The 25997-nt window shown below is 40.1% G+C and overlaps 1 protein-coding gene and 1 long non-coding RNA gene across 2 annotated transcripts in view; one reads left to right on the top strand and one right to left on the bottom strand.

Annotated features, from left to right (window-relative positions):
* Nucleotides 1-11476, bottom strand: part of LOC145520793 (uncharacterized) — a 536928-nt gene extending 525452 nt beyond the window's left edge. Inside the window, exons 1-2 of the long non-coding RNA XR_014064827.1 lie at nt 11182-11476; nt 4080-4138 (exon numbers count right to left, since the gene is read on the bottom strand). This is a non-coding gene — a long non-coding RNA (uncharacterized LOC145520793). The remainder of the gene's footprint in view (nt 1-4079; nt 4139-11181) is intronic.
* LOC145520789 (histone-lysine N-methyltransferase SETMAR) lies at nt 11364-19263 on the top strand. Its single transcript, XM_081528223.1, is given in 4 exon segments — nt 11364-11553; nt 17938-18721; nt 18765-18791; nt 18794-19263. Coding segments are annotated over 4 exon segments (1134 nt in total). The 5' UTR covers nt 11364-11436; the 3' UTR covers nt 19000-19263.
* The last annotated feature ends 6734 nt before the right edge of the window (nt 19264-25997 follow it).

The raw sequence follows: 25997 nt of genomic DNA, 5'->3' as shown, positions 1-25997 counted from the left end.
AACTGGGAATAGAACTGCCATATGATCCAGCAATCCCACTGCTGGGCATACACACTGAGGAAACCAGAATTGAAAGAGACGCGTGTACCCCAATGTTCATCACAGCACTGTTTACAATAGCCAGGACATGGAAGCAACCTAGATGTCCATCAGCAGACGAATGGATAAGGAAGCTGTGGTACATATACACAATGGAATATTACTCAGCCATTAAAAAAAAATACATTTGAATCGGTTCTATTGAGATGGATGAAACTGGAGCCCATTATACAGAGTGAAGTAAGCCAGAAAGAAAAACACCAATACAGTATACTAATACATATATATGGAATTTGAAAGATGGTAACGATAACCCTATATGCGAGACAGAATAAGAGACAGAGATGCATAGAACAGTCTTATGGACTCTAAGGGAGAAGATGAGGGTGGGACATTCTGGGAGAATAGCACTGAAACATGTATGTTATCATGTGTGGGGCGGAGCGCCATTCCATGTTCGATGCATGAGACGGGTGCTCGAGACTGGGGCGGTGGGATGGCCCGGGGGGATGGGATGGGGAGGGAGGTGGGAGGGGGGTCCGGGGAGGGGAGCACATGTGGACCCATGGCTGATTCGTGTTGGTGTATGGCAAAAACTACTACAACATTGTAAAGTAATTGGCCCCCAACTAAAATAAATAAATTTATTTTTTAAAAATTAAAAAAAAAAACAACTCAACATTCAGAAAACAAAGGTTATGGCATCTGGTCCCATCACTTCATGGCAAATAGATGGGGAAACAGGGACAGACTTTATTTTCTTGGGCTCCAAAATCACTGCAGATGGTGACTGCAGCCATGAAATTAAAAGACGCTCGTTCCTTAGAAGAAAAGTTATGACCAACCTAGACAGCATATTAAAAAGCAGAGACATTACTTTGCCAACAAATGTCTGTCTAGTCTGGTTTTTCCAGTAGTCATGTATGGATGTGAGAGTTGGACCATAAAGAAAGCTGAGCACTGAAGAACTGATGTTTTTGAACTGTGGTGTTGGAGAAGACTCTTGAGAGTCCCTTGGACTGCGAGGAGATCCAACCAGTCCATCCTAAAGGAAATCAGCCCTGAATATTCACTGGAAGGACTGATGCTGAAGCTGAAATTCCAATACTTTGGCCACCTGATGTGAAGAGCTGACTCATTTGAAAAGACCCTGATGCTGGGAAAGATTGAGGGCAGGAGGAGAAGGGGACAACAGAGGATGAGATAGTTGGATGACATCACCGACTCAATGGACACAAGTTTGAGCAAGCTCCAGACAGGGAAGCCTGGAGTGCTGCAGTCCATGGAGTCGCAAAGACTGAGCAACTAAACTGAACTTATTACATCTATTATATTTTTGACCAATTTCTAACTTAAATTTTTTGCTCATCTATCTCTCACCCTTATTTGGAGGCAATGAATATACAAGCTTATGGACTAGCAGAGCAGCATCCTCATAAGATGCAGTTAATAAACATTCATGTGGTAAATATTTGTTAAAAGAACAAACATGAATGTGAATGGTATGAGACTTCATAGGGACATATGAGAGAAAATTCAGAAAGCAATTATTCTGTATGCAATATATGAAGATTATTTTCATTTGGCTTAAAAAGAAGGTTGCGATTAATATTAAAGTATTTAAAACAATATTTTATGATATTTTATATTTTTGCTAGAAAATAGAATAATTCATAAAGAAGTAATTGTGGAAAATATGATAGGCTGAGGAATTTTCAATCATTTAACAAGATGGCAGATGTTTATGATGTTATATTCAGATGTAGTTTGGGTTGACTTTAATAATTCTAATGAATAAGACCAATGTCATTTTTTTTAAATGTCCACATCATAGAATCATCTCTAATTGTAAATTAAAATTATATGAAAAGAACTAAATGAAAATGTGTCTTTGCTCTAAACCTCTATGCTACCTTATATGGTTTCTCTTATTTTCCAGCTGGTATTACCAAGTCTTACATTCACTCGAAGTATTTTGAGGACATGTAGACTACAAGTACTGAAACCAGCTCATGTCTGCTCTCACCAATAGCTTACTTCTCAGAAATTTTCAAGCCAATTTTTAAACTGTTGGTAGGCTGAAACTGGTCATGGTAGGAACATTTACACAACAGAAATCAGAAAACAAATCAAGATACTTTAAAAAATTTTAGTCAGCTTTAACTTCTCCCCATCTCATTTTCTCTACTTGCATTATGTAGTGAGGAGAGGCAGAAGAGTTCCTACTGCACAAGAGTCTTGAAGGATTGAACAAAATAACCCACATAAAAGGCTGTGTCTACTGTCTGGCATATTAAGTGTGCTCACCAAATACTATAATCATTCTCCTTACCCCATCACAGTGCCTTGCAAGTAGTAAATCCCTCAATAAATACTCAGAGGTTAAATGATAAATAAAATAAGGAATTTCAATGGAATACTTTAAGACATGTTAACACTGACAGTAGTCCCAGATTAAAAACAGGACAGATCATTATGAGGGATATAAGCTCTTTACTGAAAAATAACACAGACTTCTTTTCTTTGCCTCTTCCTGCTCTAAATAAATTGACAGATTTTTATCTCAAAAATTTCCAGTTATATTCATTTAGATTAAAATTCTAGATATATTTATCTACATAAATATAGATCTAGAGAGACATACAAATCTTTGTTTCCTTCTGCATTTTTCAGCCCTTCTGATTCAGTCTAAAGTGCCTTCCTTTCTCCTGTTCTTCTTAGTTTATTTCACAATGCAAAATATATAATTTATGCCTCATTTCACTCCAGAAAAGGTTTGTTGTAAATAATAGATAACGTGGCTTCATGGTTAGTGAACAAACTTTTTAAGTTTCTCCAACAGAAGAAAATGAAATAGCTTTTTACTAAGTCTCTTTCCCTGATCCCATACTCCTGTTTGATTGGCCAATGGCAGAAAATGGGTTTTTTTAGACTGACCTTTGGGAAAAGACAAAAATTAAATTTCCAAGTACAAAGCTGAAGACCAAATTATCAAGAATTTCAGACACTTTCCAAAAAGGAACACAAGATATCTTTGTCCTTCAAGGTTGATCTCACCCTTAAATCTCTTTATCCACCTCATCACAATTCTAATATGGTGTTTCTTTAGATATAAGGCTGCTTCCAATAACTATATTTAAAGATCTGCTGTAGCTTCATTTGCTCACTAATAAGACCAAAAAAATGGAAACAACTAATTAGTTGTAACTACTTAGTTGCAAAAACAGACTGGAGTATGATTTACTCCAGATGATTTGGAATAAAATGATTTGGAATAAAATTCCAGTTGCTCAAATGTAAATTTATTCATATAAAATTTTGTTCCCCTTACTTAGCTATTATTAATTAGCACAGAGATTTTTTTAATGGGGGAAAAACAAAATATTGGCTCAGTAATATCACTAAGATGATCATTTGCCCTAGAGAATATATAATTCTGTCCATGATCATTTCTGGTTTAAAAATACACAGAGACTGAAACAAATAGCACATCCACAATGCATTGGCTGATTCAAGCGCTTTGTTAAGTGAAATATTTACTTCAATTCTGGTCTACCCTTATCCAAGAACATTTCGATGACACAATGTGTGACAAAAGGGGCTTCCTATAGAAGTAGAAATAGGTGGGTGAGTTAGAAATTAATATTTCAACCAACTTGCAGGCACCTATAAGATGAAACAATACATTGTATTTGATTCACCTCCTGGTCTGTTTCCAAAGGACACCATTAAACACAATGATTCTTTTTCCCAACAGCTGTCACCACCAAGTCGCTATAATTTGTATTTTCCCTTTGTGTTTGAGTTCAGACCGCGAGCAGATGGCTGGACTCAGTGCCAGGGCAAAGGTAAAATGAGCTGTCTTACCTAAAAAGGTACTGCCAGGGTTCATTAAGACAAAAGTCCCAGCAACAAATACCTACAAAATCTAGGGTCTAGAAAACACAATCTGAACTTCCTGTATAATTTATCAAATAAAAACGAAAAACTCACTTTGGGGGAAAACTTTAATAAATTTGCTAGGAGGTGAGAAGACTCACATATTTCATCTTCAGAGAGAATTGGTTTCCCCGGTCATCAACTCTGTAATTTCCAGTCTCTGTAAAAAAGCAAATTATATTCAATGTTCCTTTAAGCTGAGCTCATGGGTGAATTCCAGGACATAAAATTTCACCTTCCAGAGCTAAATGTTTACTAAAGCAAATAGGTTTAAAAAATATTTCACTTTTTTAAAAATTTCAAATTAATATCACAAGGGAAGAGCTAAATGAAAGGTGAAATTTTCAACAGAGGAGATTAAAGCTAGAATCAGAACTAGGGAAGGAAATTCAGACCTGCAAGATATAACCAGTCATTTATTAACCATGTAGTGTTTTTACAATATATAACTGGCAGTAGAAGAGTTAGGACTAGAATGACACTGAAAAACTCTACTACTATTACAAAGAAAGTTTTATTTCCCATAAAAATAAACTTCTTGCTTTCTTTTCTGAAGGTGAAAGAAGGTGGCATTTCTGAAGGTAGCATTCAAAAAGCCACTTATTTGCCTCTCCTCAGTGGCACAGGGATAGAGAATTTGGTTGCCTCCATTTACTTAAAACATCTAAAAGATAAAGACAGTGGAACTAGAAATTGCTCCTATGGCCCTTCATAAATTTTTCCCTACACTCTGATTAGTACCAAGAGATAGACAGAATCCCAAGTGCAAATAGATTTATATTATTCAGTCCTTTCTCTCAGCTAACTCAAATTGGTAAAATCATAGTAATAACAATTGATTGTCACAAGGCAGAGACCTCAGTAGCCTAAGAGGCTATTCTTAGTAGTCAGATTTCAGGACTAGAATATCCAGTAGTGACATAAAGATTTTTTTTTTTTTTTGAGGCAAAGCAATTAATTAATCTGGTTGTTTTTTCAAAGCCCAAGGACACAGAACTTAAAAAAAAAAAAAAAAAAACTCTCAGGTTAAATGATGCCATTATCTACATGAAAGAAAGTGAAAGTGTTAGTCACTGAGTCCTGACTGACTCTTTGTGACCCCATGGACTATAGCCCACCAGTCTCTTCCGTCTCTGGGATTCTTCAAGTAAGAATCCTGAAGTCTGTGGCCATTCCCTTCTCCAGGGGATCTTCACGACTCAGGGATAGAACCTGGGTCTTCTGCATTGCAGGCTGACTCTTCACCATCTGAGCCACCAGGCAAGTCCCTCATCTACATAAATTACTATACTTTCAAATAAGATAAAAGATTGTACGTACATATATATATACATAGTATATATATTTTTTAAATTTCATCATTTCTAAACCTTTATTTCCTCCACAGTAGCTGGAAGAAGCAACAGTTAGAACTAGACATGGAACAATGGACTGGTTCAAAATTGGGAATGGGGTACATCAAGGGTGTATATTGTCACCCTGCTTATTTAACTTATATGCAGAGTACATCATGTGAAATGCAGGGCTGGATGAGGCACAAGCTGGAATCAAGATTGCCAGGAGAAATATCAGTAACCTCAGATATGGAGGTGACACCAACCTTATGGAAGAAAGTGAAGAGAAATTGAAGAGCCTCTTGAAGAAGGTGAAAGAGGAGAGTGAAAAAGCTGGCTTAAAACTCAACATCCAAAGAACTAAGATCATGGCATCTGGTCCCATCACTTCATGGCAAATAGATGGCAAAACAATGAAAACAGTGACAGGCTTTATTTTCTTGGGCTCCAAAATCATTGCGGATGGTGACTGCAGCCATGAAATTAAAAGACGCTTACTCCTTGGAAGGAAAGATATGACAAACCAGACAGCGTATTAAAAGGTCAGTATAGTCAAAGCTATGGGTTTTCCAGTAGTCTTCTATGGATGAGAGAGCTGAACGATAAAAAAGGCTGAGCGCCAAAGAATTGATGCCCTCGAACTGTGGTGTTGGAGAAGACTCTTGAGAGGCCTTGGGCAGCAAGGAGGTGAAATCAGTCAATCCTAAAGGAAATCAACCCTAAATATTCATTTGAAGGACTGATGCTTAAGCTGGAGCTCCAATATTTTGGCCACCTGATGCTGGGAAAGATTGAACACAGTAGGAGGAGATGACAAAGAAGAGATGGTTGGATGGCATCACCAACTCAATGGACATGAGTCTGAGCAAACTCCAGGAGATGGTGAAGGACAGGGAAGCCTGGTGTGCTGCAGTCCATGGGGTTGCAAAGAGTTATACACGACTGAGTGACTGAACAAGCTGGAAAAAAGGCAGTCTCTAAATATGGCTAAGATATGTCAATACAAATGGTGAGAAATTTTGTCTCTACAGGCAGTTTCAGACCTGGGTCCAAATCCCACTCTACCTCTCATACATATGGAAGTGAAGTGAAAGTCACACAGTCATGTCCGACTCTTTGTAACCCCATGGACTACAGCACATCAGGTAATTTACTTTATTTTCTGAACTTCAATTTCCAAAACTTTTTAAATAGAGATAATATTGCCTACTTCATGGACAAGAAATGTATATATACAATGTATATAGTATGTAGAAATGTATATAGACAAGAAACGTATATGTAGTACGAAGTATAAAGCCTAGAAATATGCTGTCCAATATAGTAGGAACTAACTACATGTGGCTATTTAAATCAAATTTAGATTGATTAAACTTAAATAAAATTTAAATTTAGTTCTACAGCATATCCCAGTAACCAACAGTCACCTATGGCTGGTACAGAAGATTTCTATCATCATAGAAATTTTTGGACACTACTAGAGAATCTAGTAAGTGCTCAATAAATGTTCACTTGCTCTGTGGGGCATCTTTTCCCTCTTCCTCTTCAATTCCTTTAAATTCTCAGGCTTCCCAAGATATCTCCTTATCATGAAGGAGAGCAAGATGACAAGATATATACATGTTTATCATTTCTTTTTCTCTCCTAGGAATAATGGTGTTATAAAAGATCACTGCAGGAAGAAAACAATGCTTATCACAAACAGGAGAAATTCTAACAATGGAGATTTCAGGCATTACAGCAGACATTGGGGAAGGTCTTTCTGGACTGTGGGGGGCAGGGACAGGAAAAGAATCTCCACAGTATCCTTGATTTATATCCAAAGATCATCTACTCAGACTAACAACACTGACTTTGACACAGTAACACTTACAGAGATAATGGAAAGAAAAGGGTTTTTACCCCTGTAGGATCCTTTTCACATCAAATTTTTTCTCACTGAAATATCTAAAAATAAGCACGAATAATCAACATTTCTCCAGAGATAATTTAACCAGTTAGTCTTGGGTACTTGAGTAGAAATCTTTGCATTAGTCTTGGTATTCTTTGATTTCACTTCCTTTCTCCTTCCAAATATCAGAATTGCAGCTGGGAAGCTACCAGAGAGAAAATGCTGCTACAGGTCGAGAAAGTTGAGGAATGACGAATTACAAGAAACTGAAATTTAGTATGATCTGTAAGAAGAATTCTGATCTCAGATGATACTTAGGGGTATCTGATGTATATGTATGGCTGGATCACATTGCTGAGTACCTGAAACTATCACAACATTGTTAATCAGCTCTACCTCAATATAAAATGAAAAGTTTAAATTTTTTAAAAAGCTATGAAATATAATAAAACTATTTCCTATCACATGCACAAAAAAAGCTAGAAATGATTAAACTTAGTCAGGAAGGCATGTAAAAAGAAGACATAAGCTAGGCCTCTTGTAACAAACAATTTTCTAAGATGTTAATGCAAAGAAAAAGTCCAGAAGGAAATTAAAAATGCTATTCCAATGAACACACAAATGATAAGAAAGTGCAACAGCCTTATTGCTGATGTGGAAAAAGTTTAAGTGGTCTGGATCAAGCCAGCCATTTCCATTAGTTAAAGCCTAATCTCTTCAATTTTATGAAGGGTGAAAGAGGTAAGGAAACTACAGAAGAAAAGTTTGGTAAGGTTTAAGGAAAGAAGCCATTTCTATAACATAAAAATGCAAGGTGAAGAAAGTGCTGATGAAGAAGGTGTAGCAAGTAATCCAGAAGATCCAGCTAAGATAATTACTGAAAGTGGCTACACTAAACAACAGATTTTCAATGCAGACAAAGTAATCTTACTTTAGAAGGTGTCATCTAAGGCTTCAATAGCTAGGGAGGAGAAATCAATGCCAGGCTTCAAACCTTCAAAAATAGGCTGACTCTCTTGTCAGGGTCTCATGCAACTGGTGACTTGAAGTTGAAGCCAATATTTCCCATTCTGAAAATAAATAAGGCTCTTTAGAAATATGCTAAAACTACTCTGTTTTCTATAAATGGAATAACAAGGTCTGGATGACAGCACATCTGGTTACACCATGATTTACTGAATATTTTAAGTCCATGGTTGAGACCTACTACTCAGAGGAAAAAAAAATTCCTTTTAAAATATTACTACTCATTGACAATGCACCTACTATCTACTCACCCAAGAGTTCTAATGGAGATGTACAATAAGATTAATGTTGTTTTCATGCCTGCTAAAACAATATCCATTCTGCAGTCTACAGATCAAGGAGTAACTTTGATGTTCAAGTCTTACTAAGAAATACATAGTGTAAAACATAGCTGTCATAGATAACGATTCCTCTGATGGATATGGACAAAATAAACTGAAAAACTTCTATAAACGATTCACCATTCCAGATGTAAGAATATTCCTTATTCATAAGAAAAGTGAAAAATATCAACATTAACAGAAGTTTGGAAGAAGCTGATTCCAACTCCCCTGATGACTTTGAGGAGTTCAAGACTTCAGTGGAGGATGAAGCTACACATGTAGTGGAAATAGCAAGAGAACTAGAATTAGAAGTGGAGCCTGAACGTGTGACTGAATTGCTGCAATCTCATGACAAAACGGAGAAGGCAATGGCACCCCACTCCAGTACTCTTGCCTGGAAAATCCCATGGACGGAGGAGCCTGGTAGGCTACAGTCCATGGGGTCGCTAAGAGTCAGACATGACTGAGCGACTTCACTTTCACTTTTCCTGTTCATGCACTGGAGAAGGAAATGGCAACCCACTCCAGTATTCTTGCCTGGAGAATCCCAGGGATGGCGGAGCCTGGTGGGCTGCCGTCTCTGGGGTCGCACAGAGTCGGACACGACTGAAGCGACTTAGCAGCAGCAGCAGCAGCATGACAAAACTGGACTATAAAGAATGCTGAAGAATGGATGCTTTCAAACTGTTGTGCCAGAGAAGACTCTTGAGACAGCAAAGAGATCCAACCCGTCCATCCTAAAGGAAATCAGTCCTATATATTCATTGGAAGGACTGATGCTGAAGCTGAAACTCCAATACCTTGGCCACCTGATGCAAAGCACTGACTCATTGGAAAAGACCCTGATGCTGGGCAAGATTGAAGGCAGGAGGAGAAGGGGACGACAGAGGATGAGATGGTTGGATGGCATCACCGACACGATGGACATGAGTTTGAGTAGACTCCCAGAGTTGGTGATGGACAGGGAAGTCTGGCCTGCTACAGTCCAGTTCAGTTCAGTTGCTCAGTCGTGTCCGACTTTATGGCCCCATGTACTGCAGCAGGCAGCAGCGTCAAACATGACTGAGCGAGTGAACTCAACTGATCTACAACGGGAATCCATCTCCAGCTGAGCTGAAACCCTAATACTTTTATGAGTATCTGAAGCCAAGATGCAGAGTACATCATGAGAAACGCTGGGCTGGAAGAAACACAAGCTGGAATCAAGATTGCCGGGAGAAATATCAATAACCTCAGATATGCGGATGACACCACCCTTATGGCAGAAAGTGAAGAACTAAAGAGCCTCTTGATGAAGGTGAAGGAGGAGAGTGAAAAAGTTGGCTTAAAGCTCAACGTTCAGAAAACTAAGATCATGGCATCTGGTCCCATCACTCCATGGGAAATAGATGGGGAAACAGTGGAAACAGTGTCAGACTTTACTTTTTTTGGGCTCCAGAATCACTGCTGATGGTGACTGCAGCCATGAAATTAAAAGACGCTTACTCCTTGGAAGGAAGGTTATGGCCAACCTAGATAGCATGTTTAAAAGCAGAGACATTACTTTGCCAACAAAAGTCCGTCTAGTCAAGACTATGGTTTTTCCAGTGGTCATGTATGGATGTGAGAGTTGGACGGTGAAGAAAGCTGAGCGCCGCAGAATTGATGCTTTTGAACTGTGGTGTTGGAGAAGACTCTTGAGAGTTTCTTGGACTGCAAGGAGATCCAATCAATCCATCCTAAAAGAGATCAATCCTGGGTGTTCATTGGAAGGTCTGATGTTGAAGCTGAAGCTCCAATACTTTGGCCACCTCATGCGAAGGGTTGACTCATTGGAAAAGACCCTAATGCTGGGTAGGATTGGGGGCGGGAGGAGAAGGGGACGACAGAGGATGAGATGGTTGGATGGCATCACCGACTCGATGAACATGGGTTTGGGTAGACTCCGGGAGTTGGTGATGGACAGAGAGGCCTGGCGTGCTGCAATTCATGGGGTCGCAGAGAGTCGGACACGACTGAGCGACTGAACTGAACTGAAGCCAAGAAGTAGATGCTATCACTGAGGAATCCCAAAGAGGGTGAGAAAGGGGCCCCGAGAGAAACCTGTGACAACCGCCCCCATTTCGGTCACGCTGGATGACAGGATAGTAAGGACGGTCTACGCAAGGCAAGCGCACCCAGGACGGGGCTCCCACTATCTGTGAGAGAGGGTTTCACATAGAACCAGCAGGACAGTCGGGTCAGCGCGCTTTGGGAAAGTTCAAAATATTCCACTGGATTCAGCAATTTCGACGTTATCGGCATGCTTTGCGGGACCAGGCTTGGTTTTCTCAGAGCAGGGAACGTCAACAGGGAACAGAGATTCCAGTCAGGGAGCGCGCGGACCCTACACAGACTTCCGATGCCAGGTCAGGCTACCTGGCCTCCGAGCACAATCCTCGTCACACGCCCCGAAGCCGCTCCACAAATTTCAGGTTTTCAGAGACCCAGGGGGTGCCTTCCCCACCTCAGCGTGGGGCGCGCCCCTCCCCCCGCGCCAGGTAACTTCCAAACCCTCAGACACGAACAAACGACCTCGCCTAGAAAGCCCTCCCTGGGCGCACAGGAAAACGTCAAGGACTTCACTGTGTCCCGAAATCTCTGTCCGTACCTTACAAGGTTTTGTATTACTTGCGAGTCTGCCTCAAAGCAAAAAGTGAGCCAGACCAACCAGTGAAGGAAAGTTGAGCGTGGAGGGAGGAGCCACTCGTGAGCTGCGGTATTAAAAACTACCGCTCCCATGAGGCTGTGGGGTCCCAGGTCTAGAACCCCAGCGTCCTTTGCGAGGCTCAAGGGGTCTAGGTGGTAGGAGCACCGTGTCGGGGCAAAACGGCCGCTAAGGCCCTGGAGAACTGGCCCTGGCAGAATGGCAGCGTGTGAGGAGGCGCCTGAGGCCTTGAAGGACCAGCTGGATATTGCGCGTGGCCTTGAAAATCTGCCTGTGAGCGCCTGGCCCCCAGGGGCGGAGCCTGAGCCCTTTCAGGTAGGGGCGGGGCTCGGCTGGCCCGAGAGCCGCGCTTGGCCCCCTAGGGCGTGGCCGGCGGAAAATGTTCTGTGGGGCGGGGCTAGGCCGTCTCGTGCGCTGCGTGCGCAGCGTCGGGGTCGGGGCTGGCGCCTTTGCAGGAAGCGTGAAGCAGGGGTAGGTGGTCGTCGCGCTCGGTTCGCAGTTACCGTTAAGTGGTCGTCCTTCGGTGGTTGACGCTCATTCTTGCTTCGGGTTGTCCAAGTTTTTCCACCTTTTTTTTAATCTTTTTAACCCAATCTCACAGCTATCTGCGCGTGGAAATAGGTCTTAAATTTACAGGTTTCCGTTTTTTTTTTCAGTTAGGCCTTCACAGTGACCTTTACAAGGTCTTTTCTACCCTAAGAATGGCAGTTCACTTAAGAGAAAACCAGAAGTTTCTTGAGGTCCCTTGGAAAAAGCCTTGAGAACCTGGCTTTTGGTCCTGGGTCTGTCCCCCGAACTCACTGAAAGATAGGGAGCAAATCACTTGCCTTTCTGGTCTCAGGTGTCTTGTTTTTAAGATCCCAGTGTCATGATTAAAAACTTAGCCTTTAGAGTCAGACTTAGTTGAGGCTTCCCCCATGCTGTGAGAGCTTTGACAAATACAAATAGCCTCGGCTCTTAGACCTTCAGAGCCCTCTCGTGTGCTGTTAAAATAGCAGTACCTCTTTCCAGATTGCTTTGAGAATTACAGGTAAAATACAGTTCCTGGTTTGCTGAAAGAACTCAATAAATGTTCACTACTATTATTACCTCAAAGCCCCTTCTGCTCCAACTTTTCACCCTCTCTGAGCTTGTCCTGCATGTTGCTTAAGAAACAAGGAATGACCAAAAAAAAAAAACCCCACAAAAAACAAGAATGTTGGAGTGGAAAGAGCCCTGGACATGGAAATATAGGAGAGCTAGGTTCAGGGTTTAGCATCTTAGCCATGTCTCTGAGCCTGAGTTTCTTCATCTCCAAAATGAAAATAAAAGTTTTATTCCCCTTGTCACACCCATAATCAATATCAAACCCTGCCTGTCCTCTTCCTAGGGTTATTTTGAGAATCAAGTAAGATGATAAAGATTCATAGCAGTTTTCAAAGAGTAGAGCAGGATATTCATGTTGGAAATGGTTATTTTTCCTCAAACTATGTTAGGCAGTTTATGGTTAATAATACAGTTGACTAGCACCATATTAAACACTGATCCTGAAAAAGCTTGTTGAAGACCAAACATTGCTAAATGCCTGGTCAAAAACACTGATTGATGTTTTCTTTCTTCAGAGAAAAATGAGTGCCTATAATGTTCCTGGCATGTTAAGCTAGGCATAGAAGATAAAATGGTAACAATACAGTTCCTGCCCTTGAGCTTACAAGAGCATATAGAAAGCACTATATGGGGTGGGGTGGGTGGAGGAAGCCCTGTGATTGATCCTTACACCTACAGCTGGTGGGCATAAATGAAAATCAGGAAACTAAGACTCAATTCCATGGTGTTCTAGCTTCCTGGGTGTGTGCACAGCTCTGGGTACACTAAGAGTTATAAATAGAAGACAAGCTCCCTGCCTTAAGGAGCATATAGCCTTACCAAGAAATTAAAGCATTCCTGAAACATGCAGTGACAAGTCTGAAAGTGCCTTCAACTAGTTTGCTTCCATATATTCATGAAGCACAATACCAGTCTTAAAAAAGGTCAAAACAGTTTGCTTGCCCCAAACCCTACCTTCACAGGCATATGTACACATAAGAATTTAGGCACAGAAAATTCAAGGTAAAAATAACTTTGTGTCTAGTTTGCTTTTGGGTCCTATATGAAAAGGCAAAAAGAACATTCACATACTCAAGACTGGAAAGAAGCACATCCTAATGCAATCGGTGTTGAAACACAAGTAGAAAATAAACTGATTTTCTTGAACTAAGAGCTGGATCTAGCCATGTTTTCAGGTTTCTAAAACCAGCCTCAGATAATCCTTTTTAAGATCTTAACTTGGCCTTGACAAGAATGATCTGGCTCACAGTCTCCTAATAGCTGCTTGGAGCAAAAACAAACTCACAGGGCTAGAGGCCAAGTACAAAGATTCTTGTAGCTGGTGTTTCAAAACAACCAAAAAAGGAATGAAGATTTTCACAGCACTTCTTTAAAATCCAGAAATGAGGCCTAGGGTTTAAGCCTGGAATATTGTGCAATGACATATTTCAGTTTCTGGGGCTGTGGTACAGAATGTGACTCAAAAAACATCAGTCTTCCAATCAGAAATTATTAAGAGCTGAAATTAAGCAGTCAAATAACATTCCCTAAGTCACATGCTCTGTGCCTAGTACCATGGATAGGAACCTAACACCTATTACCATTCCACACCCCAAACCTCATAACCATGCCTTTCCTTAAGATATATACTTGTTAGAAAGGTCAGACCTACACACTTAGTACAACCAGAGAGCCTGACAGTCTATGCCACTTAAGATTCCAAAGTTCATACTATTAATAAGTGCACACATAGTTCAGAGAAGGGAGAAATTAATTGTGTATGAGGATAGCCAAGGAGGTATATTTACTCTTTAACATACTGTCTTCTCTTTGCATTTTGGCTTCTTGGGTGACTGTGGCTATAAAAAATTTTCTCTTAAGTTTTCTGTCAAAAACCATGAATTCTCCACCCAGTTCTTCAAGGATCTGGTTTCTAGTGGATTTTGAACTGATCATTTTGTATTTATTTCCAACTCTTACCTGATCAATTTTGTGCTTTGATACGTACATGGAAAAAGTAAAGCTTACATTGTGACAACTGAAAAAATGATAAAAATCCCATGTCCTCTTTTCTGTTTTTCTGACTGATTCTTTCTAAACCCCAGCATGTGGATGTTGTTTGTTGATAAGTCGCTAAGTGGTGTCCCACTCTTTTGCGACCCCATGGAGCATGTGCATACAGTAGACAATAAGGCAGTATTTACTGATGAATGAAGACAGTGTGTACTGGGTCAGCTCTTGGTATTCCCTGTTCCAGATGGTTAAGTAATGGAGGTAGGAAGATAATCATATGGTTTCCCACACATATTTTGGTTTGAGTATGTTTAAACCTGAGAAGTTTAACTCCAGAACCTGTTTGTTTGGTTTTTTCCACCACTACTAAATGGCTACTGTATAATTCATATTGAACACTTATGAGCCAGCCACTGGAGTAAGCTTTTTAAGTGGTTTCTCACATTTATTTCCTTCACAGCAACCTGTAAGAGAAGATAGGAAGGGAATGTTTAGAGAGCTTAAGTAATATGCCAGAAATATATGATGTTTTAAATATAAAAATCTAGAAATAATATCTAGAAGAATTTAAGACAGCGACTATTTTAAAAGTATGAAGTGGCTGACACAGAGTACAACATTATGTTAATTAAATTTGAGAACCTTCCCCCCTCAAATATAGCTATTATCCCTGATTTATAGTTGCTAACCTAAAGTTTAGCAAGTCACTTGCTGTAAGTCACGGTACTAATACGAGCCTGGACCTGTGTGTGTCTCCGCTGGGACATTCCATGGTCTGCATTAAGAAGTTCTCTATTGCTTGACCAGTGTTCCAGGCAGCAGTCACAGAGTTCCTGGGTGGCCTCCTGCCTGCTTTGCTGTCATCTCACTTCCCAGCTGGAGACCTCATTGCTTATTAGCCGTTTATATCTTTGACTAAATTTTCCAGCCATTTCCTGGAACCATGCTCAGCTTCCACCCTGGGTGTATTAGTCAAGACTCATTTGTTTGTAAGAAACATAAATACAATACAAACTGAGTTGGGCAAAAAAGGGAAGCCATTGCCCCACATAACAGCAAAGTCCAAGAGCAGTAACTGTAGGCATCTCTGGATCCAGAACGCTCAAGCTATCATCAGATATTTCTACCACCTCCCCGCTTCACACCCCTGCTCCCATGTCCTGTGGTGGGCCACACACTCAGCAGGTCATATGTCTGTGCTAGATCTTAGGAATGCCTGGTAGATACTCTACAGTTGAGCAACCCCTGTGAGAGAAGAGGGTTTCCCCTGTGGCTCAGTGGTAAAGAGTCTGCATTGCAGCAGCCACAGGAAACATGGGTTCGATCCCTGGGTTTGGAAGATCCCACGGAAGCGGATTGGCAACCCAGTCCAGTATTCTTGCCTGGGGAATCCCATGGACAGAGGAGCCTGGTGGGCTACAGTCCGTGAGGTCGTAAAGAGTCAGACATGACTGAGTGACTAAGCACATACAAAACATACATGTGTGTCAAAAAGGAAAATCACCTTAGAGTTTAGTGATTTCTATAATACATTAAAATTATATGCACCTTTCATGAAAAGTGAAAGTGTTAGTTGTTCAGTTGTGTCCGACTCTTTGCAACCCCATAGCTCCTCTGTCCATGGGATTCTCCAGGTAAGAATACTGGAGTGGGTAGCCATTCCCTTCTCTAGGGGATTTTTCTGACCCAGGGATGGAACCCTGGTCTGCATTACAGGCAGATTCTTTACTGTCTCAGACAGCAGGGAAGCCCATATGTACCTTTAAAAACTCATCAGTTGAAAAGAATTCTTCATGGAAAGTTTAACAAAGTGATAGTAAAGTCTTCATTTTACAAGCACTTCTTAAAATGCCTCAGTAACCATTTCAAAGTTGACTCTTAAAATCTAGAAGTAGATTCTGTATAAGACAGCAGTCACTGAATCTGACTGATAGGGTATCTTTTTCTAAGCCATCCTTTATCCTTTTAGGACACCTCTGCTAAGCTAAAGCTGTAAGAACCCACACAAACAAGAGAAGCTATTTCCACTCTCCACCCCCAAATCACTTTTTAAGCAGTACTGGCCTTCCCCCGCAGGTACACCCACTCACCATTCTTTCACAGGAGGACGTCAATCCTTCACCCCAGCTCAGCGTTTTTTAAAATATAGGATTCTGCACCTAACTGCAGAGCTCCACTGAGGCCTCCACAGGGAGTGTAACTACACACTGTTCAATACTTTTTCTGAAAGTATTGACACAATATTAATAGAAAACTGACTGCAAGCTAGGTTGTTCAAATGTTCCTCTGGATACACTAAAATCAGTCCCTGAATTACTACAGGCTATTCGACTGGTCTCTTGCTGACAGGCTGTGGCAGCATGCCAACAGCCTTTCCTGAGGGTCAGAATGAAGGAGATGAAAAGCAGTCCATGAAACTGCTTCCTGGAAGAGAAGTTTGACAGACTCATTGGTGACATTTCTCTCCCGTCTCCATCCTGGAAAAAGTCAATGCTTCTGAACAGTAAGACTGTTCCTTATGGACAGTACAAGCCATACATCTAACCATATTTCCCTCTTTGACTATCCTGGCACATAGCCGGATATCCCATCTACTTCTGCTGCACACTTAGGTGTCTAAGCTCGCTTGACTTATTTTTCACTTCACCTTACTTTGCTTACCTGTTGTTTGTTTATCTTACTTCTTTGTAAGTCTCACTAAAAAGTTCCTTTTTGAAACAAAACAAGTGTAAGTCAATGAATTACTCTATATATAAAGAAATACGCTGGGCTCACCAGAGATAATTTGATCTTCAGGGTTTGAGAACATGCTTCATTCTGCCGGTGAGGAAATAAGCAGAGGTGAGGCTTCACACAGAGATTTTAGACTCAAGACTTATTTTTCATAACATTTTATAAATGTAACATTTTGAAAATACAGATAACATTTAAAAGACCAAGAAACTTTTTTGTTTTATCCCTTTCGCACTTAATAAGAACAAGATTTCTTTACATGTATATATCTACAATAAATTTCAGTTATCTATCAATATTACATAACCGGTTTTCGAATTCTGTCTGCAAGTTTTTTGCCAAATTTCTACTTTGAACATTGTGAATACTCAAGTAGAACTATAAGATAACAGCGTTTTTTTTAAAAAAGATGAAAGAATATATGAGTTTAGGTAATCTTCAAATTTTAAAAATTCTTTCATAAAATCAATGGAAGACTCTCTCCCAAAGGTCATTGACTTATCATTTATGACTTTCTTATCCTAAAAAAAGATAACTCACAATAAAAATACATATATACCCGTATATTATCAGATAAATGTAAAAGAGATCAAAAACCAAAGAGAAAATACTTAGCTGTATTCAAAAACTAAATTCAGCAGTGATTTTCCTGACACTTAAAGCCAAGAGGGAAACAAAATGGATTGCAAAATTTTCAATATCTGATAAGAGAAGAAATAACCTTATGTTTTTTTAAATTGGAGATGTTTTCAGACGGCATTTTAATATATTTTGTCATTTTTGTTCTGTTTGTTGGAATTGGGAAGTGTCTCAACGAAAGCTGCTTGAAATACAGATGAGATATATGACGTACCATGCTGACTTAACAGTGTTTCTGTTTCTTTGCAGTATACTCCTGATCATGTAGCTGGGCCTGGAGCAGATACAGATCCCTCTCAAATAACCTTTCCTGGATGTGCTTGTCTCAAAACTCCCTGCCTCCCTGGTACTTGCTCCTGTCTCCGTCGTGAGAGTAACTATGATGATCATTTATGCCTCAGAGATATAGGATCAGAAGCAAAGTGCGCTGAGCCAGTTTTTGAATGCAATGTCCTGTGTCAGTGCAGCGACCGCTGCGGGAACAGAGTGGTCCAGTGGGGTCTGCAGTTCCACCTCCAGGTGTTCAAGACGGATCACAAAGGCTGGGGACTTCGTACCCTGGACTTCATACCAAAAGGACGGTTTGTCTGTGAATATGCCGGTGAGGTGTTAGGAATCTCTGAAGTGCAGAGAAGAATTCAGTTACAAACAATACATGATTCGAATTACATTATAGCCATCAGGGAGCATGTCTATAATGGGCAGGTAATGGAAACATTTGTGGATCCTGCCTCTATAGGAAATATTGGAAGATTCCTTAACCATTCTTGTGAGCCAAACCTGTTGATGATTCCTGTCCGAATCGACTCGATGGTACCAAGGTTGGCACTTTTTGCAGCCAGAGACATTCTGCCACAAGAAGAACTCTCTTATGACTATTCAGGAAGATTTCTTAATCTAATGAATAGTGAAGACAAAGAAAGGTTAGACGATGGGAAATTAAGGAAACCTTGTTACTGTGGTGCCAGGTCGTGTGCTGCGTTCCTGCCCTATGACAGCTCCCTGTACTGCCCCTCAGAAAAGCCAAACACAAGTGAGGAACGAAGAGCAGAGGAGAAATGTGTCTGGCCTCGCAGTGGAAGAGAATGAGAAGGAACCAAGCATGTTGGCTCAGCCCTTCCTGGGTTCCCTTCTTATAAGCAGCTTACCCTCGAGGTTGGTCTCTGCTCTCCAGTAAGCAGCTCACTCACCCCTTACTCTAGGGGAGCCCAGTGGTTGCCTGGCTGCATAAGTTTAATTTGGGAATGTGGCATACACTACAGATTGTCCAGCAATACTCTCTCCCTTCCTATCAGAATTCTCAGTTTGTAGCTGGGTATGTGACTATCGAGAACATAGTAAGTCAGTCCTCTACATACAAACCTTCAAGTTACCAACTGTCAAAGATGCAAACATGCATTCCATCAACGTCAGGTGTGAGTGAAATTGCAGCTTGCCCTCCATCTCCTATTGCTGATGATCCTTCAGCTCTACCATCACTCACCTCCTTTAGTCAGTAACTCTCCTTGCCTGTTCAATCAGTGCCAACCCCTGTGTGCCAGCTACTGTACTGTAAGATTAAAAATGTTTTATTTGTATGTTTGTTTTTTATGTATTTGTGTGAAAAGTATTACAAACCTACCACAGTACAGTACTATATAGTCAATTGTTAGTTGGATGTGTGCTCAGTTATGTCCACCTCTTTGTGACCCCATGGACTGTAGCCCGCCAAGTTCCTCTGTCCATGGAATTCCCAGGCAAGAATACTGGAGAGAGTTGCCATTTCATCCTCCAGGGGATATTCCTGACCTAGGGATCGAACCTGAGTCTCCTGTGTGTCTCGGATTGGCAGACGGATTCTTTATCACTAACACCACCTGGGAAGCCTGTGTTAGTTGGGTACCTAGGCTAACTTTGTTGGACTTAATCAACAAATTGGACTTATTAACATGCTCTTGGAACAGAACTCATTCATATGTTACTGTACTCACTTTTCCTAGTTAGATGTGTCTAAGGGACTATGTTGCAGTTAGTAGAATATGAGGGAAAATGTGTCCTTAAATTGAGACATCCTTCCCTTACCCACCTCTTTTTTCTTCTTGGCTGTAAGGTATACATGATACTGGAGCTGGAGCATCCATCCTAGTCCCCTAAATGAAAAGGAAACCACACACAGCAAAGTAGCAACACTGTAAGGAGTCTGGGGATGGTATATTGTGCAGCGCTCTGTACCAGTCTTGATCTGACACCTCTGGACTTTTAGGTCTGAAATAGTCTTTCCATCATTGATGCCACTGTTATTTTGAATTTTCCAGTACTAGCACCAAACCTAATCAATGATCCAAGGAAGCCCTTATGGCTGTATACCTAAGCCTTGCTTTACAATCCATTTTATCAGTAATAAAGCTGATATTTTCATTTCTGTCTGACTCCTACATTTTATTTCTCATTTGTTGCTGAACAAATCAAGGAAAAGGACATGATTGATTATCACCTACTAAAACCCTAATGATCACCACCCATAGTGAAAACTAGAACCATGAGAATGACTTCCAGGTGTATAACCAAAAGTCATAAAAGGAAAGAAACTGTAAAATTTTTGCTATATACCATGGCTCTACTGGAAGACTTGTGAAGTTACGCTTCAAAACTTCAAACAGTTTCACTCCGTGTTTTAACAACCTGAAAATAACTGTCAATACCACTGAAGGTGGTGGAAATTTTATAACTGCATTTAAACTTCTGGAGAGGCAAACATCTCTTAACTTCCTTCCTTAAAGCAAGAGTGTTTGCTTCCTTAAAGCAAAAACAAAGCTACTCTGGAGCTTTATTAGACTTTTTGAAAGTTAAAATAATTACTTGGGCCCTATAATTTTTCTTGTACATTTAAACTCTACCACCAGGAGACTGTGAGATTTAAAAGGTATATCATAGGGGCCCATATTATATATAACACTGTACTCCTGTATATCATAAAAAGGATTGTACATTTTAAGTGAATGAAATGTATGTGAATTATATCTCACTGAAACTGTTAAGGTAGTAACGGTTACAGTGTGCATATCCATATAACATCAGGAATGATTCCCTGTGAATAAATGACACTAAATATACATAAAATGTCCCAAACTACAAACATACAAATCTGTTCTAAAAGAGAACAGATTTTTTCCTCTAAACGAATCATTTCTTCTATCAACCTTCCTCTGTAACTCTGTTTTCTCTAAAGCAGTCCTGCTTTTTGTAAGGCAGCTTGTAACCTGAATTTTAAAATGGCCTTTCAAGTGCTTCAAGTAAATGAGCTACTTAAGAAGCAATAAGGAGAGACTTCCCTGGTTGTCCAGGTTAAGATTCCATGCTTCCACTGCAGGGAATGCGGGTTCGATCTCTGGTCAGGGAACTAAGATCCTGCATGCTACGTGCCGTGGTCAAAAAATAAAAAGCAAAGGTAAAATTTAACAACATAAAAAGAAGAATAAAGAAATGGTCAGAAGGAACATGAGTGGGTCACTGATTCTACAAATACCCTTTCCTTCTTCCCTCTGCTCCTTATCTATTGAATATCACTGTCTGCGTATAAGCAGTTAGGAGATGAGCAGTATCTTCCATCGTGATGTCTCTTCCAAAGACAGAACTCAGTCTTGGAGTTTTTTATACTCATACACAAGTGTATTCTTGAACAGCACATAGTCCTGGAAATCAGGTGGCACTAGTGGGAAAGAATCCACCTGCCAATTCAGGTAGACATTAAGAGTTGGGGGTTTGCATCCCTGGGTCAGGAAGATCTGGAGGAGGGCACGGCAACCCACTCCGGTATTCTTGCCTGGAGAATCCCATGGACAGAGGAGACTGGTGGGCTACAGTCCATGGAGTCACAAAGAGTCGGACACGACTAAGCACACTGCACCTGGGAATCAGATTCCCAAAGTAAGAGCTGAAGACTCTTCCACATCTTTTATAGGCACTGAATTAATTGCATTTACTTAATTGCTATGTTCCTAAAAAAGCTGACACTTCTACTTTTGAGAGCAAATGTTAAAAGATACACTTCTGATTATTATCATAATATAAAAATATATAAAGGGAACGTCTCTCAATCATGTCTGACTCTTTGCTTTTTACAATTATAAATTACTATAAAATTAGAATTTTAAAAAGTGTTGTATTAATGAAATTAAAACATAAAAATGGCTCTGACATCAATTTCCACTGAATTCATTAAGAATGTGGAAATATGTACCTCAGAAGTTGTTTTCGCCCAAGAATAATAAAGAACATACTTGGAGAACACAACTTTTGAAATCTTTTTAAAATTATTTTTAAAAATTTCAAATTAATAATCACAAAATATTAATATCAGTGGCTAGTGTATTTTATTATTGACTAAATGGAAAATTTTGCCTTAATTGAATATTCAGAGATTATTTTACTCCCTCTTGTTTTCAATATTAAGCCCCAACACAGCCTAACTCTGAAACATGAGTCAGAAGTGGATTAAGTATACATCAACAGGAGCCTATCTTGCATAGAATAGATGGTTTTATCTTAAATTCAGGAAGATCTCATTTAAAAGAGGTGACAGTCTCCCCAAATTGTGATCATTCCCTTGAGTGTTCAGTTTTCTTTGTGTAACATGTTCCTTATTACCGCTCCGCCACTCGCCAGTGCATGAGTGTTCAGCAAGTTCCTGAACTTCTCTGAACTCCTTTTTCTGAATATAGTATTATTGAGAGGATCAAATAAGGTAACGCTTGTAAAGGGTTTAAGCAATAATGCAGCACTAACATAGCTATAACGAAAAAGGCAACTACACGTGTTGACAAGCATGTGGAGAAATTAGAACTTTCGTATTTTGCTGGTAGAGTTGTAAAATTGCACAACTACTTTGTAAAGTCATTTGATTACTTCCTTAAATCGCTTTACATAGAGTAACCACATGTCCTAGTAACTCCATTCCTAGGTGTGGACCCAAGAGAAATGAAAACATGTCCCACAAAAACTTGTATGCAAACCTTCACAGTGGCATTATTTGTAACAGTCAAATAGTAGACACAACCCAAATGTCCACTGACTCATAAATGAATAAACAAAATGTGATATCCATATCACAGATTATTCAGCTATAAAAAGGGATGAAGTGCTGACAATGCCACAACATAGTTAAATGCTGAAAATATGTTAAATGAAAGAAGCTAGACACAAACAGCCACAAATTGTATGATCCTATTTATATGAGATGTCCAGAATAATTCCATAGACACATTAAGTAGATTAATTTTTACCAGGGGCTGGTGGAGAGAGAGGTACAGGAGGTGACTGGTAATGGGTTCAGAGTTTATTTTTAGGGTGAATATACTAAAAACCACTTTCAAAGGATGAGTATCATGTTATGTGAATTGTATCTCCTAGTGGCTCAGATGGTAAAGAATCTCCCTGCAATGCAGGAGACACAGGTTTGATCCCTGGGTCGGGAAGATCCCCTGGAGAAGGGCATGGCAACTCTCTCCAGTATTCTTGCCTGGGAATTCCATGGACAGAGGAACTTGGCGGGCCTACAGTCCATGGGGTCACAGAGTCGGACACGACTGGGTGACTAACACTTTCACTTTCAAAGCTGTCATAAGAAAAAGAAAGATATGGGTGCCTCTCACATGGAAACTGATAACCTGTAACTCTGAACTCTCAGGAATAAGCACTCTCAGAACCCAGGGAAATGCCTCTCCACGTGCTTTATTTATGTCCTCAAAACCTGACTACATCTAATGTGATTTTTTTGTGGCCATCCCCACTATCAGAGATAGACTCTGCTCACAAGGCAGCAAGATTTTAAACAGTAGGAGTACTTAGTTTGGTAAGAACATGGATAGATTAATTAATTTGTCAGATCCTTCCTCTCAACATGAATGCAATTCTCAAATAACAAAGTATGGTTTCCTTGTAGTATTGCATATCAATCGTCGTTTCTCTTTCTGTTTGAGTTTGTCGTTCCAGTGGTTTGTGTGGTTTCTTAAAAATTAGCACAGATGCATTACAGTTGCACATGGAGGCAAATATTTTGCAATTCATACTACTTTTAAATTTGCGGGTGTGTGTGTCTAGAAGTTTGATATTGGTTCCTCACATTACTTTACACTGCATGGTTCTTCTCATTTTTCTCATTAAAGAGATACTTAAAATGACAACATAAGTGACAGCAGTTTATGTGGCGAAGTTAACATCTTTTTCTATAATGATAATTCATCAGACATAATATCATTAAATGTTTGGACATGAAGTAAATTTCATAATTTATTTTCAACTCTGTTTCAGCACAGTGAAGCTTTCTCAAACTTAATTTAAAAAAGACTATCGAAGGGCTACACTGACTCAAAAAAGATGTCTCATTTTCTCATGTGGCATCACTGTTAACAGAACATCAACCACATGAAAATCCTGTTTATAATAGCACAATTTATGATTTTACTGAAAGGAAGATAAGAAAAATTGATCCTTTAGAATAATTAGGTAAAACATTGTGAATCACACAGGTCATTATTTTATTATCCATCCAAGCATTGCCAACTCAACTGGATGCCAGGAATGAGCAAGGATAATTGAAAGTGAAACTGAAAGTCGCTCAGTCGTGTCTGACTCTGTGACCCCATAGACTATACAGTCCATGGAATTCTCCAGGCCAGACTACTGGAGTGGGTAGCCTTTCCCTTCTCCAGGGGATCTTTCCTACCCAGGGATGGAACCCAGGTGTCCCACAATGCAGGCGGATTCTTTACCAGCTGAGCCACAAGGGAAGCCCAAGGATAATTAAATTTCATCATATATGATATTTTGCCAGCTTCAGTCATATAAAAACCCGTAACTTTATACATGATGTCTATTCTTGTAGTTATGAAGACATTTTTGTCAAACTGGACTTACAAATTTTAAATATTTTGACATATTGCCTATGGTTCTTCCACAAGCTGTCCTGGCCTTGATGCTTATAAAGGAGGGAAGGAATTGGCTCCCCTAGCTAGGTTGTTATGGGACTCACAGAAAATAATGGATTTATATAGGCTGTAAAGAACCATATAAATTTGGTTATCATTGCAGGCATATTTCTGGCTTTACACTGTGCTGCACAGAACCACACACACGCATGTTATATTATCATAGTCAAGATTCATTTAGATTCCATATAATGGTAAATCTCTCTTGGTGGTAAATGTTGTGGAAGTTCCCAAAGGAGATGTGTTAATCAATTAATTAAAAGAATACTTGTCTTTGATCATTTAATTACAGCCAAATTATGAAGGGTATATGAAGAACATCCTAGGAGTTTCCTTTTACTTTGAGGATAATTGCTTTACAATGTTGAGGTGGTCTCTGCCATACATCAACGGGAATTAGTCATAATCATATATTCCTCTTGAACCTCCATCCCCACTCCATTCCACCCCCCTAGTTCATCATCCCTTTTACTTTATAATTATTTGGGATTTCCCTGGGATGATAAAAAGCCTCGCTATTTTTGTATATATTGTTACTCAGTTACTGGCATTACTTTTTGCCTCACTACCCAAAGCTACAAGTCACCTGTGACTCTTCCTCCTCTTCCCCATAGTCAGTCACCAAGTGCTATACATTCCCTGCCCTATGCATCTCTCAAATCTATTCTGTTTTGCCTCATTATTGTTGCATTCCAGGCATCCATCTTTTCTTCTCAGCCACAGCCTCTCTGCCTCCAGCCTCACCATCCCCACAGGGCATCCTCTGCCTTCAAACTCTTCGATGACTTCTTATCACACTCAGGATAGAGCCCAAAGTGTTCAAAGTGACCAGATGGCCCCCGCCTCCCTCTCCACCTCATCTTTCACTCCTCTCTCTCTGAGGTCCACCCTGAAAAGCCATGCTCTCTCTTGCCTCCCCTTCCCTTCTGGAAGAAGCTTGAAGAAGCAGGTTGCTTAACTTTACCTTCAGAGGGCACTAGAAGGTGTATGTGTGTGTGTGATTTTAAGTTGTTCTTACCTTCAGAGGGCATTAGAAGGGTGTGTGTGTGTGTGTGTGTGTGTGTGTGTGTGTGTGTGTGTGTGTGTGTGTGTGTGTGTGTGTGTGTGTGTGTGTGTGTGTGTGTGTGTGTGTGTGTGTGTGTGTGTGTGTGTGTGTGTGTGTGTGTGTGTGGTGTGTGTGTGTGTGTGTGTGTGTGATTTTACTTTAAATTGTTCTTACCCTTGTTTTGCAGAATACTCTTTGCAGATTGTCTTTTTGGATACTGTTGGTATTCTTACACTCCATCTCCCAGGCTACCTGTTTACATGGCTCCCAGGCAGCTAAAGTAACAAGAGAGCCAGCAA

Source organism: Giraffa tippelskirchi, chromosome 9, assembly GCF_054371585.1.
Source record: "Giraffa tippelskirchi isolate mGirTip1 chromosome 9, T2T-mGirTip1v1.2.pri, whole genome shotgun sequence".
NCBI lineage: Eukaryota > Metazoa > Chordata > Mammalia > Artiodactyla > Giraffidae > Giraffa > Giraffa tippelskirchi.
The sequence above is the reverse complement of the archived record's forward strand: the minus strand, read 5'-3'. Positions and strand labels throughout refer to the sequence as shown.